This window comes from Lampetra fluviatilis, chromosome 5 (assembly GCF_964198595.1).
Source record: "Lampetra fluviatilis chromosome 5, kcLamFluv1.1, whole genome shotgun sequence".
Taxonomy (NCBI): domain Eukaryota; kingdom Metazoa; phylum Chordata; class Hyperoartia; order Petromyzontiformes; family Petromyzontidae; genus Lampetra; species Lampetra fluviatilis.
The window spans coordinates 14,936,454-14,951,691 of NC_136279.1; the positions used below are offsets into that span (position 1 = coordinate 14,936,454).

Genomic DNA, 15,238 nt, shown 5'->3' on the forward strand with positions numbered 1-15,238 from the left:
GTATGCAAAGGTGAAATGTGAAAAGAGAACAAGCATCCCAATAAGTGCCATGCTGGCCTGAATTGATCTTTGCTAACAGCACTTTCCTTCAGAGTCTGTATGGCTAAAGAATGGATCTTTGTCAATTTGTGTGTGTGTGTAGGTATACATACTTTTATTATTTTCTCAAAGGCCAGCGCTGCCTCCAGAAGCATAGGTCTCTGACTCGGGATCATCTGCTGGTCGATTGTGTTGTAAAAATGGGCCACCTGTTCACACCAAATAAATGCATAAAGACTCAGTAACGATGATGGTTTGACCAAACAAAGATAAAAGGCTAGGTCAGTTAAAGAATTTTAGAGAAGGATGCAACTCAAAAAAATAAGTAGATCTCATCTTGTCGACATACTACAGCTGTGTGTGCTGGTGTGTTTGACATTAATTTGAATCTTCACAAAGGAAAACATTGTGTAAGATCATAGGCAAGCACATTTGTATGACACTGATCAAGTAATTTACATTACTCCCATAAGATTTAATGTAAATGCAGTAATGTCACTATGCACTACGATGGAACACCTAACCGTGACTTAAAAATATATAATTCTTCATTTTATGATTCAAACTTTTGTTGTAAGCGTAGGGCACTCATCTACAAGATGAGTTATTTGTTTAGTGGGTTGCAACTTCTTCTTGACTATAACTCGAATTTACTCCATGAAGCCAGCACCTTTTAACGGCTTAAGTTCAATCGCAAGGATTTAGTGCGACTTTTTTTCCATCAAGATGTGTACAATGGCCTTGACAGAGGACTGAGCCAGCACTGATGAAGGCCTGGGTTCAAGTCTTGGGGCAGTTGGGGATGATGAGCTGCTCATGGCCAATCTGAAAGGATATTATTATCATCCATCCCATTTCCTCATTACCTGCAGCTGAGTGCCACTGTATATGTATAGTCTGGTGCCTGTACAATGCCGGATGCTTAGAACTGTAGTCCAGTATCTACCTGAATGTGTAGTCTGGTGTCAATGTGAGTCTGTAGTCTGGTTTAGTTGTGAGTTCATAGTCTAGTGTCTGTGTACATGTGAAGTCCAGTGTCTGAGTGTGGAGGTTAGCATTTGTGATAGAATGCTTTAGTCTACTAAATGTATGACAGGACTAGCCTGCATCCACATACCTGCTTGAGGGTGTTGGCATGCCGGTAAAACTTGAGGGCAGTAGTAGCTGCCTGTAGGACCTTGGGCGGAATGGTGTAGCCGAGCGCCGATAGCTGACGGACCTCAGCAATAAGTGCGGCCAGGTGGTCTGAGTAGCACACACGTAGTGAGCCATCCCGTGGCTCTAGCTGCATCACGCGCCCGCTGGCACGCAGCCTACGGCACACCGCCCAACCATACAACACACCAACAGTCACACACATTGACAATGTATTCAAATCTATAACAGTGATGTAAATTGATCACTATGACTCATCTGAGTGACTTTGAAGCATTTTTAACACTTTTCCACATTAGTGTAATAAAAGACTCGGACGCTTCTCTCTGTCCTGTGTCCTTTATTGGGTTCGATCTCTTTTCCCTCACGGCACTCCCCTATATACTCTCTGCTCTGCAGCCCCAGGCTGCTGTCGCTCACGTAGCCCAACTCCCTCCTAGCAGACCCGCTGCTGTCTCGTCGCGCAGACCCCTGCTGCCCAACTCCTCCCTTGCAGACCTGCTGCTCTCTGCAGTCTCCTCGCTGCTCCTGCTGCCCGGGGGTCGGTCACCGTTGGCCGACGGTGCCGATCCTCGTGGCCCGGGTGTGTGGCGATCTCGCCACTCTCTCTCTCTCACCCTTCGCCCTGCGTGGCCTCACACTTTCCCAGTCTCCGATCCCTCCCCACTGCTTCCGGTTACCCCCCTTATAGACCTCTACCCTCTCCCCCACGTGACGTAACTCCTCCCCCCATGACGTCACTTCCGGAAGGTCGTTTACGCCCGCATTACATTAGATTGAAAGTGTAAAAGCGTTACCTCCGCCCATCTGTCTTTAACGGAGGAGAACCGTGGCCCCACGAAATTTGCAAATGCATGTTGCGGACTTGTAGTTACCGATGGATACTCAAAACTTCTAGGCCGCGTTTGGTAAATTAGTATACAGATAATAAACCGTGTGCACATGAAATCATGTTGGCCTGCCTGGGACATACAACCAAGGTGCATGTCTACAGGTTGAGAGCTGCAGTTATCGTGGTTTCCCAAGCTCACCCAACACCAGCATCGGGGTCTGCGATGGCGGCGAGTGTGTCACGGCTCCACCCCTCGAAGTGCTCGCGCCGATATAGCGAAAGCTCCTCCTGCAGTGCCAGTGAGTCTGTGCGAAACGCGGCAAACCCGGACAACGAGCCCAGCAGCACCGTCGCCGTGTCCAGTGTCTCTCGCATCTGTATACACCCACGGCACATGTACACGTTCACATATACCTAAGCTTGCAACGCATGTCGAAATTACTACTCATCCTTGTTATTCAATTGTCACAATTCTATTTGTTGTATTATGACAGCCCTAATCAAAAGCAGGCACATATATGCAGATGCAGGTGTACATACCTACGCATGATCATGCACACATGTTTGTGTTTGCCATGCTCGTGTGATTGTGCTGCATAATGTGTGCTCGCGCTACCTTGGCCTCCAGTTGCTGCACCCACACAATGTTGTTGACAACCTCCGACAGGTTCTTTCCAGCGGGGGGGCCTGTGGACTCGCCAGGCACTCCGTGACTGCGCTTGTTAAAGTCCGCCCATACACCTACCGCAACACGACACACATTACACAACAACACGTGACAACACAAACCACATCACACTACAAATATAACCACACAGGCATCACAAAATCACACACCACTCATGTGACCATCCAAAATACATCACCATACCACATCACACTCTAACATGCATCACCAAAATATTTATCACTACACCACACCTGGCCACAAGGTACAAAAAGACAAAGATAACCTGTTAAGCTAACACCACTCTTCGGGCAAGTGGTGTTAGCAAATGCTGAATACGACTGGGATGGTGTGGAAGAAACATGGCCAGTCACTTTTGTCACCCCAGTGGAGATACTTACAAAACAAACCAGATATGTACTGATTTAGGGCTGAGTCGACCAAGGGAAAGCTTTGTCACTGGTGTTACAGATGGATGGAATTAAAATTAGGTTGCTGAGTTGGTAGGATAGTGCACTACTCACCACACCTCCGCTACCCACAAGGCACGCACACACATACACATTTTGAGTGAACTCACTCTTGTTGTACTCTGTGAGTTGTGCCAGCAGCGTCTCCCGTTCAGACAGTAGCTCCTGGCTGATGTGTGGTCGGCAGAGCAGCTCACGGTACCTGTGAAACTCCTGCAGTAGCTGTCACACACATACAAATAATAATGATACACAGCCCTTTGACAATTCACTGCTGGATGAAGGTCTTCTTATGCATTGTACATCTGTAATGACAGGGTGACACCTGCTGGCCTGGAAGGGGAATCACGGGTACGGGCACAGTTAAGTAACAACTAATCAAAGAGGGAGGTGTATCTAGGGCAAAGGTATAAGGTGAGGCTAGCTGAGATACTCCGGGAACCTGCTCGAAGGTTCCACGAGAGGGCGTGCCGGAGGCGGGGCTTAGCCACGACTGGGGGGATATAAGGGGGAGCGGATCCGGGGCTCGGGGCTCGTGTGTGCGGTCTTGGGTCCTGGCTGCGTCGCTGCTCGCCGACATCTCTCTCCGTCGTCCGGCCACGTGTAAGATCTCCTGCGTAGTTCCATCGCTGTCATCGTCACACCACCAGCCAGCAGCGTAGCCGAGTGGAGGCGATAGAACCACGCTGAGTGATTGGCTGTGTGTAGCCAGTAGAGACATTAATACCTAGTGTGGTACTCAGTGTGGGAAAGGATAAGTGTTGGCCTGTCTTGTGCCCAGTGTGAGTAATAAAGAAGAGTTATCCTCTACACGACGTGTCGTGGAAGTCGCTCATTATACATCTCGAGGGTAGTTTTACCAAGCTGGTCAGTGCAACTTAGTGAAGTATATATATGAACAGAAAGACAAAAAATATCACATAGCTAGACAGCGCTTGGAACAGATGCTGTTAATGTGTACCTATTAATTCTGGAATGGCCAGAAGGGATAGGACAGGTTGAGATACCACTTTGTATGTATGTATGTTGAACTTCTTTCGCACCGTATGTAGCCAATGTTATCCAATTCGTTCACCCAATGCTCCACCATTCTTCCCAATGCATGTATGGACATACATGTACACATACATGTACACATCGACACATAAAATGGACCACTTGGACATCCTTCAAATATTGTGGAATCTATCCTCTCGGCCATGCAATTTGAATGATTGCAGGCAGGGAAGCATGCATGCCATCCTTTCATTAGCAGTTTTGTGGAAAGCCCATCCATGTCTGACAGACACTGATCCTAGTGCCAAGCTGTGTAATGTGCTTCGCACCTCCTCTGGCAAACAAATTCACCATCACTCACCTGTGCAGGGTTTCCCTGGGTCTGCATGAGGCGACTCCGAAGCTTTGCTGCCACGCGAGACTCTGCTGGCTCCACCACCCGTTCGTATTGCAACACCGCGGCCTGCCACAGGGGCTGTGAGGCCACGCGGCAAATGTAAGATTGCATGTTTATAAAAGGCGTATCATTGTGATTGCTTGTAAATATGTGTTTTGTATAATCTATGTATTAATTGTAAAAGGCTGTATGTGTGTCATTGTGATCGAAGTGTATTTTAACGTGGGCATAAGTGTCTGATAATGAGTGTCGCGTAAGCTATGTTTTAATCTTCCTGTGTGTGACTGTATATAAGAGTTTATATGGGGGTGAATATGTATGTGTAGCTGTGTGTGTGGGGAGTGGTGGCATAGTAGTTAGTGCGCTGTGCTACAAACCTGATGACCCGAGTTAGATTCCTGCTCACGATCAATACCAATGAAGATTATCTGAACCGATCCTCGGCCTCCCGACGTCGACTCAGCCTCAAATCAGTACCCGGTGCAGTGTGTAAATATTCCCACTAGGGAGACAAAGGAGGCCGGGCATTGTGCTGGCGACCCACCCCTTCGTGTGCCCTGCCGGTCTTCATAGGTGCTCGCTAAGAAGCACTTGCCCCAACAGTCTGCTAAGGCTATTTGGGGAATCTTTGTCTTTGTAGCTATGCGTGTGTATTAGGATGAGTTTCACATTAAAACATTTAGGATTTAAGATTTTTAAGGGAAGTTTCATATCACTTCGGATAACATAATATTTTCAGATTAATTGCCAACATATTTTTTCGATTCATCCAAAATGTTGTAATCATGTAATTAATATATATGTAGAGGAGTATTGTGAGTAACCATGAGGTGGCGAATAGAAGGAGGTGCGAGCGAGTTGACAGCCAAGGATGACGCAATGTCACGGGTGGTGTAAGAGGTCCCTTCGGGAACAAAGGCGGGTCCGAGCTAGGGGGAGGAGCCGCCCAAGAGGTTCTTAAGGGGGACCCCGTGACGAAGGCGTAGTCGTTGTGGGGAGCCAGAGTAAGGATCGGCTGCAGGGTGTCTCTCTCTCCTCGTCACAGAGCGGTGTTAGTTGAACCCCTGCTCCGGGCAGATGAGTGGGAGAGCCAAGGGGATAGTCGAGGGTAGGGTCCAGATAGTATTCAGTGTCCGGGTAAGGACCGAGATAGAGAGCACCTACACTGGTGTGAGCATAGAGTGTCGAGTGTAACAGTGATTTAATAAATGGCAACAGCCCTTATAGTATTCCTCGTCTCCACGTGGTTCTACTGCACAACATATACATTAATCTGTGTGTAAGGCTGTGTGTTAGAGTATGCTAATGTCAGTTGTTTTTGTGTGAGTCTTTGTCTTTGTTAATGTGAGGCTGTGTGTCTGAGTGAGTGTAAGCAAGTGTGTGTTTGTGTGCATGCAGTTCAAGAGCACCTTCTATGAATGTGCTTGAACATCTGAAGGCATGAGCACACAAGCCTGCGTACCTGCGTGTAGGGATTGTAGTGCAAGGGGTTGAGGCCTTCAAATGGCTTGAAAGCCTTGCTCGGCTGAACAGTATCTCTCTCAGACCCTGATAGCAGTGCCAGCAGTTGCTCATGAGCAGTGCGCAGGCTAAGCACCTGAGACAAAAGCAGGAGACAAGGAAACAGATAAACACACTGGTACAGGAGAACACCCATGTGGAGATAAAATAGGAGTGCAAATGTAGTTATGCACACAGAGAAATGTGGACTCAGGTATACACCCACAAGTGGCCACAATGGCACAGAGGGACACTATATAATCCTTTGGTAATTCGATGTCACCATTTAGGGGGTTTTTGCGGTCTTGTTTGAATTGTCCATTTTATCGTGACAATTCAAACTAGCTATTTAACACATAATCTGAACAAATTTAAAAACACTGATTCTTACATATGTGATTGAAAGCATGTTGTGTGAACTTTACCATTAATTATTAAACAATGAATAAATTCGTAAAATTAAATAATGCAATGTGTTCTTGGTCTTCAGTGGATTAATCTAACACCAAATTTTATATGTTATTATTCAGTCATTCAACAGCGGGCTGAGACCATAAACTTATTACATTTGAGAACTAATTTCAACTGCGGATAGCTGAACGACAAATTCAGTGGAGCCCGTTCAGTTCTCTGACATCGTATTATCCTCTGCACACTGCTAGAATAAGACTGATATCCACACACACAGCTACAATTAGTCAGAGGCACCTGTCGGAGGCGGGAGGCCAACCCCTGCACTGCATCAGTGTTCACGGCGCCCCCACGCCAAGCATGGGGGGTGAACCGGCTCCAGGCGGCTCCTGTGAGCTGCTCGCATGTGTCTGTCCAGCGCTGGCAGAGTGACGCCGCTGCAGACAGTGCCTCCCGAACTTCAGAGAACGGTGCCACCCATGGGGGCACCCCTGCCAGGGCGTGAGACACGTGCCGCGCGAGGGAGGCACCTATGCATGCACGCAGGCGAGTACGAGCAGAACCAGCACCACAGGTGATGGCATGAGCAATAGAACCAGCAGCAGAAGTAAGGAGAAGCAACAAAACTCGTGCCACCAACAATGCACACGTATACATTTCTGATGATTGTAACCAAAAGCAAGTCCATTGAGACAGTCTCTTTCATAAAGAAATTCTGAGGTGCAACAAAGAATGTATCGTAAAAGTATATCAGTGCAGAAAATTCTGAGTGCATTTTCCCTAAGATTGTGTGAGCGAGCGAATGTTCTAGCAAAGGGGTCAGCAACCTGTGGCTCCTGAGCCGCATGCGGCTCTTTACACACTTCTTCGTGACATAATGTATGTATGTATTCATAATGTATTGCGGCTCTTGAAATATTGAGTTTTGTACCCAAATAAAACAAAAATGTCTCTTCTTGTTATTTTGGCTGCCGACCCCTGTCCTAGCAATAGTGGGAGAGTGTGACTGTAATGTGATCAATCTTAATTTTGGAGCTTTCGTGACTGCAGGAATTACTCTTTGGTTATTTCGGTAAAGTCACGTATAAAGATAAAATAATAAATTAAATAATAGCATACGACGTTTCGATTGCAACACAAGCAATCATCATCAGGTATAAATGAAATAGCAACAAAAATCTAACCAGAAAACTATAGACAGACATATAAGCAGACAGATATCACCAAGATACATAGAGAGAGAGCAATACATAGGCACACAGAGAGAGAACGTCTCTGTGACGAGGCCTTAAATAAAGAGAGGGGGCGGGGGCGGAGAGAGGGAGGGGGTTAGAGAAAAAAATTCGCATGCCAATGAGTATGACGACGGGTGGTAAAGTAAGCAAGCTTGAATTTAATGTGTCTCTCTCCCGTTCTCCTAATTTTCAAGCTTGCTTACTTTACCACCCGTCGTCATACTCATTGACATGCTAATTTTTTCTCTAACCCCCTCCCTCTCTCCGCCCCCGCCCCCTCTCTCTATTTAAGGCCTCGTCACAGAGACGTTCTCTCTCTGTGTGCCTATGTGTTGCTCTCTCTCTATGTATCTTGGTGATATCTGTCTGCTTATATGTCTGTCTATAGTTTTCTGGTTAGATTTTTGTTGCTATTTCATTTATACCTGATGATGATTGCTTGTGTTGCAATCAAAACGTCGTATGCTATTATTTAATTTATTATTTTATCTTTATACATGACTTTACCGAAAGAACCAAAGTGTAATGTGATCGATTGATTTGCGGTTGTGTGAACAAGTTATTATAACACTGAGGGAGAGCAATCCTAAGAGCATGTGAGTAATCATGCAAGCGACTAATCGTAAGAGTGTACAAGTGCAAGTGGGTGAACGAGTGATGTGAGTGAGCAATCTTAACAGCGACTGTATGAGCCAGGAAGGGATCGTGTCTATAAGCTATTGTAACAGTGCTTAAGCAATCATGTGAGCAAGCAAGTGGTTACCGATGAGATGAAGGAGGTTCTCCATTCGCTGCTGTGGGTACGGCTCATGCTCCGTCTGCCTCCACACATCTTCAAGAATCTCTCGTGTCACCTCCAGCACTTCTGCCACCTCGTCAAGTGTTAACGAGTGCAGGGTCGCAAAATCCTGTACCCCCATGTCACCCACATCAAATGTAAACCTTTGCACAATTGGCAATTTTGGCACACTGAAAGCTCTCAATATTCATTCTTTTTCGACAGACAAACGATGCACTTTCCACTGAGCTAGTACTCATCAAGCCATTGGTTCAATTCGCAAATTAAAACTAACTCACCACTTCATTATCAACACTGCCGAATAATGCAAGAAAAATTTTGGACAAGCATTTCAAGCGAAGGTTCTTCTTCAAAGTAGATGGAGGGTAAAAATACTAAATCACGTTTAGAGATCACACATCACTGTGTTCTGCCTTTAAAACACTGAAAATTGCAGTTGGCATGTGAACACTTTTTAAATAAACATCCTCAAACTTTTCAGTGATTTGGGCACCACAGATTAAGCTCCAAATATAAATCAATCATTATGCCCACTCTCTGCTCTAAAGGGCCTGAATTGTTAGGTCTGATATTGTATGCATTATTTTCTGTTGTTAAGCAGCAGTAAGGAAGATAGCAAAATGCTATTTTCTCTTTAGAATTGTGGACCACTACTATCATGCTCCCTTAATTTGTAATATACATTTCCATATTCACAAAGTTACATTAGTAGTGTATTATCCGTGATCAAAGGCACTGTATGAATTAGTCGTTGAGAATGCTGACACATTGTAGACAATAGGGTTGTGTAATGAGTGTTGTGGGTGTGATCGCATCATTATGGTGTGAGTGGCTGTGCACAGCTTTGGGTTACCTTGGTGAGGGGCTCAAACATCAAATGGAAGAAACTAGCACGGGGGGCACCCTCTCCTCCCCGTGCAGCCAATTCCGCCCAAAATTCAAACTCATCGCACGGCGACAGGATACCTGTAGTATGCACACAGACATAAATACCGTATGCATTCCCACAATTGTACGTGCACAAGTACATACGCATGTACGCAGAAGTACAGGCACACACACATGCGCACGCGCTTTGGTGTGTGTGTGTAATGGGTTCCGGAGACACTTGTAGAGGTAACTTCTTTATTACAATATAACACTCCAACAGTCCTGATATTCTGTTACAGCCTAGGGACACAGCCTAGGGACACAGCCGAGGAACACAGCCTAGGAACACAGCCTACTCTAGCTACGCTCTGGGGTCCTCCGGCTACAATTACCCTAGGGGAGGCTACCTGACTCGACCCAGCCAAGGTGCGGGTCTAGACTCTGGCTTCCTCGGAACTCGCCCTTACAAGGACGTAGAGCCGGGAGTCCCAGAGTCCCACCACTGGCCCGCACAGCGTCCCGGCCCTTACAAGGACAAGTGGGACGAGGGGGTCCAGGGTCCTAAGCTGGCTGGTCTTGGGTCTTGAGCTGCGACTGGCCCCGATCAGCCAGGGAGCGGCCCTTTTATGCCTCTTTCCCATCGAGGGGTGGGGTTGTGTGTGCTCCGAGATACCCCACAGCCCCTCGTTGGTGGCGCCAAGGGGCTTAGCTGTCTGGGTTGTCTGGGATCCTAGAGCCGGCGCTGAGGGCTTAGCTGTCTAGGATCCTAGAGCCCCCAGCAGCCCCTCCCCTCGTGGGCTGGCACAGTGGCCCCTCCCCTGGGGGTCCGAGGTACCTGCAGATGGGCCCTGTCCACCACTGCTGGTAAGTGTGGCCCACCTATGGCACTACATGTGCACCCAACTGTAAGTGTGTGTGTATTTTTGTTATTTTCTTTGAACCTATCTACGTGACTTTACCGAAACACCCAAGAATATAATATTCATATGTGCTTGCTAACAACGCTTGCCCCAACAGTCTGTTTAGGATTTACGGGGGGTCTTTATCTTTATAGTGATATAAACTACTTGGAGTTTGATTTCGTTATACAAAGGAAAGTGGCTTTCTAGGGAAAAAAATGGTGCTGATCTACAGGTGGTGCAGGCAGCTGTATGCTCAACCCATCTCAAGTGTGCATGTGCACGTGTACGAGTGTGAGAGCATACCAGAGAGGTCAGATTCCACCTGAGCCTTTGAGCGTCCACGTCTGCCCGTAGGGTCAGATTGTTGCCTCAGGGCTCGGCCTAAACCGGACTCTAGTTCACTCAGGAGAGACTGCAGCTTGGGATCACCATCATCCTTCATACAGACACACATACAGACACACACGTGGAAGGATGTGCATATACACCGATTTGTATAAAGATTTTACATTCAACTTCAGTCTTTGAGAGAAAATGCTGCTCATGAGCATCTATTGAGGTCAGTAAGACACAAAGAAACAAAAATACCCTGCATAGCCTACAACAGCCTCTTGTGGAAACTGACGATACAACTCCCAAGGGGGTGGTGTGGTCAGTGGCTGGAGACTGACCTCAGGATTATGGGTTTGCAGCACAGTGCACTGAATTATGCACCACCATTTCTCACATTCATTCAAACACACATACATGTGTAGTAGAGTTAACTACTCAATGTTCACAAGTTGGGAGAGCTGACCGTAAACAAGGTTTTCCCGCGCGACCAAACGGTCAGGGTCAGATAGGGTGAATTGGGATCCAAAAGCAGATTGGGAACGACCAATCACAGGGTTCCACAAGGTGGCCGGGGATTGGACAACCCGGCCACGAACAAGTATAAAGCCAGAGCACTGAGAGCTCTGAGGGAGTTCGGCTACACGAAGACCCAAGACGGCGGAAGAAGCCGAGGACCCTGGACCAAGCCCTCCAGCCCTCTTAAGGGCTAGGGTTCAGTGTAACCAGTGGTCGGGGAGACATCCCCTAGGTCCAGTCAGAGGACACTGAAAGAGCGGGATATTAAGTAGCCTGTAGGGTGCGGAAGCTTGTACCTTCTGAGTGTAACGGGTGAGGAGACCGTATACCCCTCAGTGCATAGGGACTGTGTTCATAAGACAAATAAAGGTGTGTGCTACAAAAGACGTTGAAGAGTCCGTCTGTACAACACTACACATGTATAAAAACACATGCATGAACACGTACAACCTATTTCTGTCAATCGACTGCTGGATGAGGGTCTCCCCATACCTTGTAGGCTCGTGAAAAGTATTTGACCAACCTTCAATACAATGGTCAATGCGGGTTTGGTGAAGGTGGGGGGAGTGGAGGACAAGAATAGATTTTGCCACACTGCACTCTATTGCCCACAAGCACTCTCCAAGCTAAAAGCCTGATTAGCTTCCATATTTTATGGAATCGGACACACTGCAGTTAATTTGGTCAATGGCATAAACACACATATTTGGTCAAAGGAACAAACAATCATACACATCCAAAAACACATACACATGAATTGCAAGCACTCTCTCAGACGCACCTTAGTGAGTAGGGGGGCGTACACGTAGCGCACTGCGTGGTACAATGCGAGCACAGGCGAGTCGGCCAGCGAGGACACGAGCACGCATGAGTGCACGTTGTCTGCGGACAGAGCAGCGGCACGCAGCTTGAAGAACACGAGCACTTGTCGCTGCTGCTGGGACTCCACCGCGTCCAGCTTCATATCCACCTACAAGCAGAGTCCCTCATCAATAAAACTGTGTGCATTGATGAGAGAACCATTATTTATATCATTACCCGTTTGTCGTCATCACTACTCAATAGCTCCGCATTAATGCCTTCCATTGATCTAGTGCTATGGAGGCAATTGTTGGTGAATCATGTGCGTCGTATCGACTTTCGACACCTTTTCTAGGCACATAACCTGACGTAGGTTATGTCCCTAACCTGACGTAGGTTATGTCTGACGTAGGTCCGCAGACATTTTATCAAATATATTTTCAATTGTACCATTTGCTCCTGGCCACTTGAAATTTTGGGGCTTTGGGCCTGTGCTTAGTAACCATTATGTAATAATATTTTTTTAAATATATCCATAGTTTTTCACAAACATGTTTAACACCATCATTAACGCCAATGCTATCACAATCAGTAATAAGCACTAGGCTAGTCGCTGAACCATGTATCTGGCATCCCATGGTTGTCACCGTGTCAGAGAGCGCCATCTCATCCCCGCTCCTTCTTGCTGCCAGCACCAGGCTGTCGGGGTCATCCAGAAAGCGGGCGAGTGCCCGCGAGGTGGATAGACGCTGCACGCCCGTGTGCTGTGCCGCCAGCCCAAAGTAGTTCGCCACTGTCATGAGGACAAAGTCTCTTCGGACATCTTCGCCCGCCATGGTGGCCGCTGCAAAGAAAATGACAGATATGGAAATATAATGTAATGTACATGTGAACAACACATCAACTTCATGGGACCTCCTCTGCCATTCCGACCGCAGGTATTGTGGTCAATGCAAACATGACCCCTTGTAAAAAAAGTGTCAGTTTTGTTGCCAGATAAAAGGGTAAAAAAACAATTATCATATTTTGCTACTGGCAAAGGAGGTTCCAATGGTGTAAATGCTTACCCCGAGCTCTCATACTCTGATGGTGCATTTTATTTGAGTTGTGCGCCTTTTGGCGTCATCTGGTCCAACACCATGTGAGACTAGGCTCTAAGAAAAGCTGTCTCGGGTGTGGACCAATCAATTTCAAGGACAGTGCATACATTATCAGAGTTGTGTTTTTTTTGCATTCCGACCACAGGTATTGTGGTCAATGCAAACATGACTCCTTGTGAAAAAAGGTGTCAGTTTTGTTGCCAGATAAAAGGGTAAAAAAAATGTATCATATTTTGCTACTGGCAAAGAAGGTTCCAAAGGTGTTAAGATGTTACAACACCAAACTGAAACCTTTTACGAGGAATAATGTCTGCATTAACCACAATACTTGTGGTCAGAATGCAAACAAAAAACCTACTCTGATAATATATGCATTGTCTTTGAAACTGATTGGGCGACACCAGAGACACCTTTCTTTTGAGCCTTTTGGCGTCCTCTGGTATAACACCGTTTTGAGACTCAGCTCAAAACAATAAAAAAAGATTGTTTTATATTTTCTTTATTTTATTATTTCCCTTCTACGTGACTTTACCGAAAGAACCAAGAATATGAATCCCTGCAGTCACGAAAGCTTTAAATAAATATTCCAGTTACCATGTTACCCTCCTCAGTACCTTAATCCCATTACCCCGTTACCTCACGCACAATCGTCTCGTTACCCTCATTGCCCTCAGCCCTTGTTACCTTCTATCCCCCACCGTTACCTCTTCACCCTCGTTACCCTTCGTTACCCTTCGACCACGTTCCTGACATTGTTGAGTTCCTCCCACGACTCCCAAGTTACCCCATGACCCCACTCACCCGTTACCATTCTTGACTCCCGTTACCCTCACTAACCGGTCGTCCATGTGACCCGCAGTACCATCGTTACCCTGTGACTCCAGTTACCTCGTTATCCCCCCCCACGTTACCCTCGTTACACCTCGCACAGACCTCCCGTCGACGCAATTGAGGCCAATGCGGGTCGCACGGCCGCCGCCGCCGTCACCGCCGCCGCTGCTCTTGGGTGGAGGGTGGCGCTCAGAGGTCGCCCGGCTCGTCGGCAGCTGCCGTCCCTTGTGCTGGTTGAGCTAAGTTAGTGGAGGAGCTCACTCACGCTTTGCCGTCGTCTTTGCTTATTTTGTCGCCTTTCTCCGTGCGTCGGGGAGCTCCGCGAGACTCCAGGGAGGGTTGGTCAGCAACACGCCCCGCTGATTGGTCCCGCGTGGACCACGTGACGGCGGTCAGCCAATCGCGAAGCGTCTTTGCCTGTCTGGTGAATGATTCGAGGCGGGTGGCCGCGTCTGTCCCCATGGCGACGAGGCCGGCGAATGAACTCCTCAGCAAAGGGGCGGGGCCATAAATGACGTCACGCGATTTTTGACGATTTTTGACCCCCCCCCTTCGTCACGCGGCGTCACAAAAAGTCAGACCCCCCCCCCTCAAATATGACGTCACAATGCTCTGCCCCACCCCCCCAAAACCATATTTTCAATTTGAAAATAAAACATGCTTCAAATCGCTTTAAACTATTGTCATTGTAGTGCGTATTTAATGTGGCGCTGCACTCTGATGTTGTAGGAGTGTTGTTATAACAATTAGTGTTGTTATAACAATTCTATATTTATTTAAAGTTGCACATTTCAACCCCCCCCCCCCTCGTCACACATCGTCACAAATATTTGACCTCCCCCCCCCCAGGTGCGTGACGTCATTTATGGACGGTCTCAAAATACAATTAACAATTATACGCAATCGTCAACATTTCTATTAAAGGAAACGTATAAGACTGGCGACGTCTCTATCTTTATATATACCTAGCAAAACACATGTTTGTGCAAACCTGTTAACCCCTTTATCAGTGCCCTACCTTATTACAGACAGATTCCGACCTTTTTGGTAACTCCCGTGCCCTTATAAATCTCAACGTTCATCCTACAAAGTCCCATCACAAGGAAGAAACACAACACAGACAAAAAATAATGTGTGCCCGTACTGAAACGGCTGTACGCCGTATGGACCTAAAAATGCAATTTCCCTGTATAAGAAAACGGGATGAACCGTATGGGTTGACAGGTATGGTTACGGGGAAGACACGTTGCCCGAAACGTCGCCTATATATTACTTTGCGGCAGTGTCGTTGTTGTTATGCACGTTGAATGTATTCTTCGTGAATAAATTAACTCGGACGTTTAATCAGCAACAAATAAAGGTGAGCAGACAGACGTCTCATCGT

At 47.0% G+C, this 15,238-nt stretch overlaps 1 protein-coding gene across 3 annotated transcripts in view; it reads right to left on the minus strand.

Annotated features, from left to right (window-relative positions):
• The window catches only part of DYNC2H1 (dynein cytoplasmic 2 heavy chain 1), a 186,881-nt gene extending 172,679 nt beyond the window's left edge, over positions 1–14,202 (minus strand). Inside the window, exons 1-14 of one of the 3 annotated variants that reach the window (XM_078856894.1) lie at positions 14,120–14,202; positions 12,571–12,767; positions 11,904–12,092; positions 10,577–10,709; positions 9,355–9,467; positions 8,466–8,610; positions 6,765–6,997; positions 6,019–6,153; positions 4,521–4,634; positions 3,274–3,385; positions 2,643–2,767; positions 2,226–2,401; positions 1,157–1,352; positions 153–248 (exon numbers count right to left, since the gene is read on the minus strand). In XM_078856894.1, coding sequence (XP_078713020.1) covers positions 153–248; positions 1,157–1,352; positions 2,226–2,401; positions 2,643–2,767; positions 3,274–3,385; positions 4,521–4,634; positions 6,019–6,153; positions 6,765–6,997; positions 8,466–8,610; positions 9,355–9,467; positions 10,577–10,709; positions 11,904–12,092; positions 12,571–12,759 — 1,956 coding nt within the window. In that variant the 5' untranslated portion in view covers positions 12,760–12,767; positions 14,120–14,202. Of the gene's footprint in view, positions 1–152; positions 249–1,156; positions 1,353–2,225; positions 2,402–2,642; positions 2,768–3,273; positions 3,386–4,520; positions 4,635–4,933; positions 4,941–6,018; positions 6,154–6,764; positions 6,998–8,465; positions 8,611–9,354; positions 9,468–10,576; positions 10,710–11,903; positions 12,093–12,570; positions 12,768–13,956 lie in introns of those variants that run through there. The other 2 variants (XM_078856893.1, XM_078856895.1) reach the window with 2 other exon arrangements.
• Positions 14,203–15,238: the final 1,036 nt, after the last annotated feature.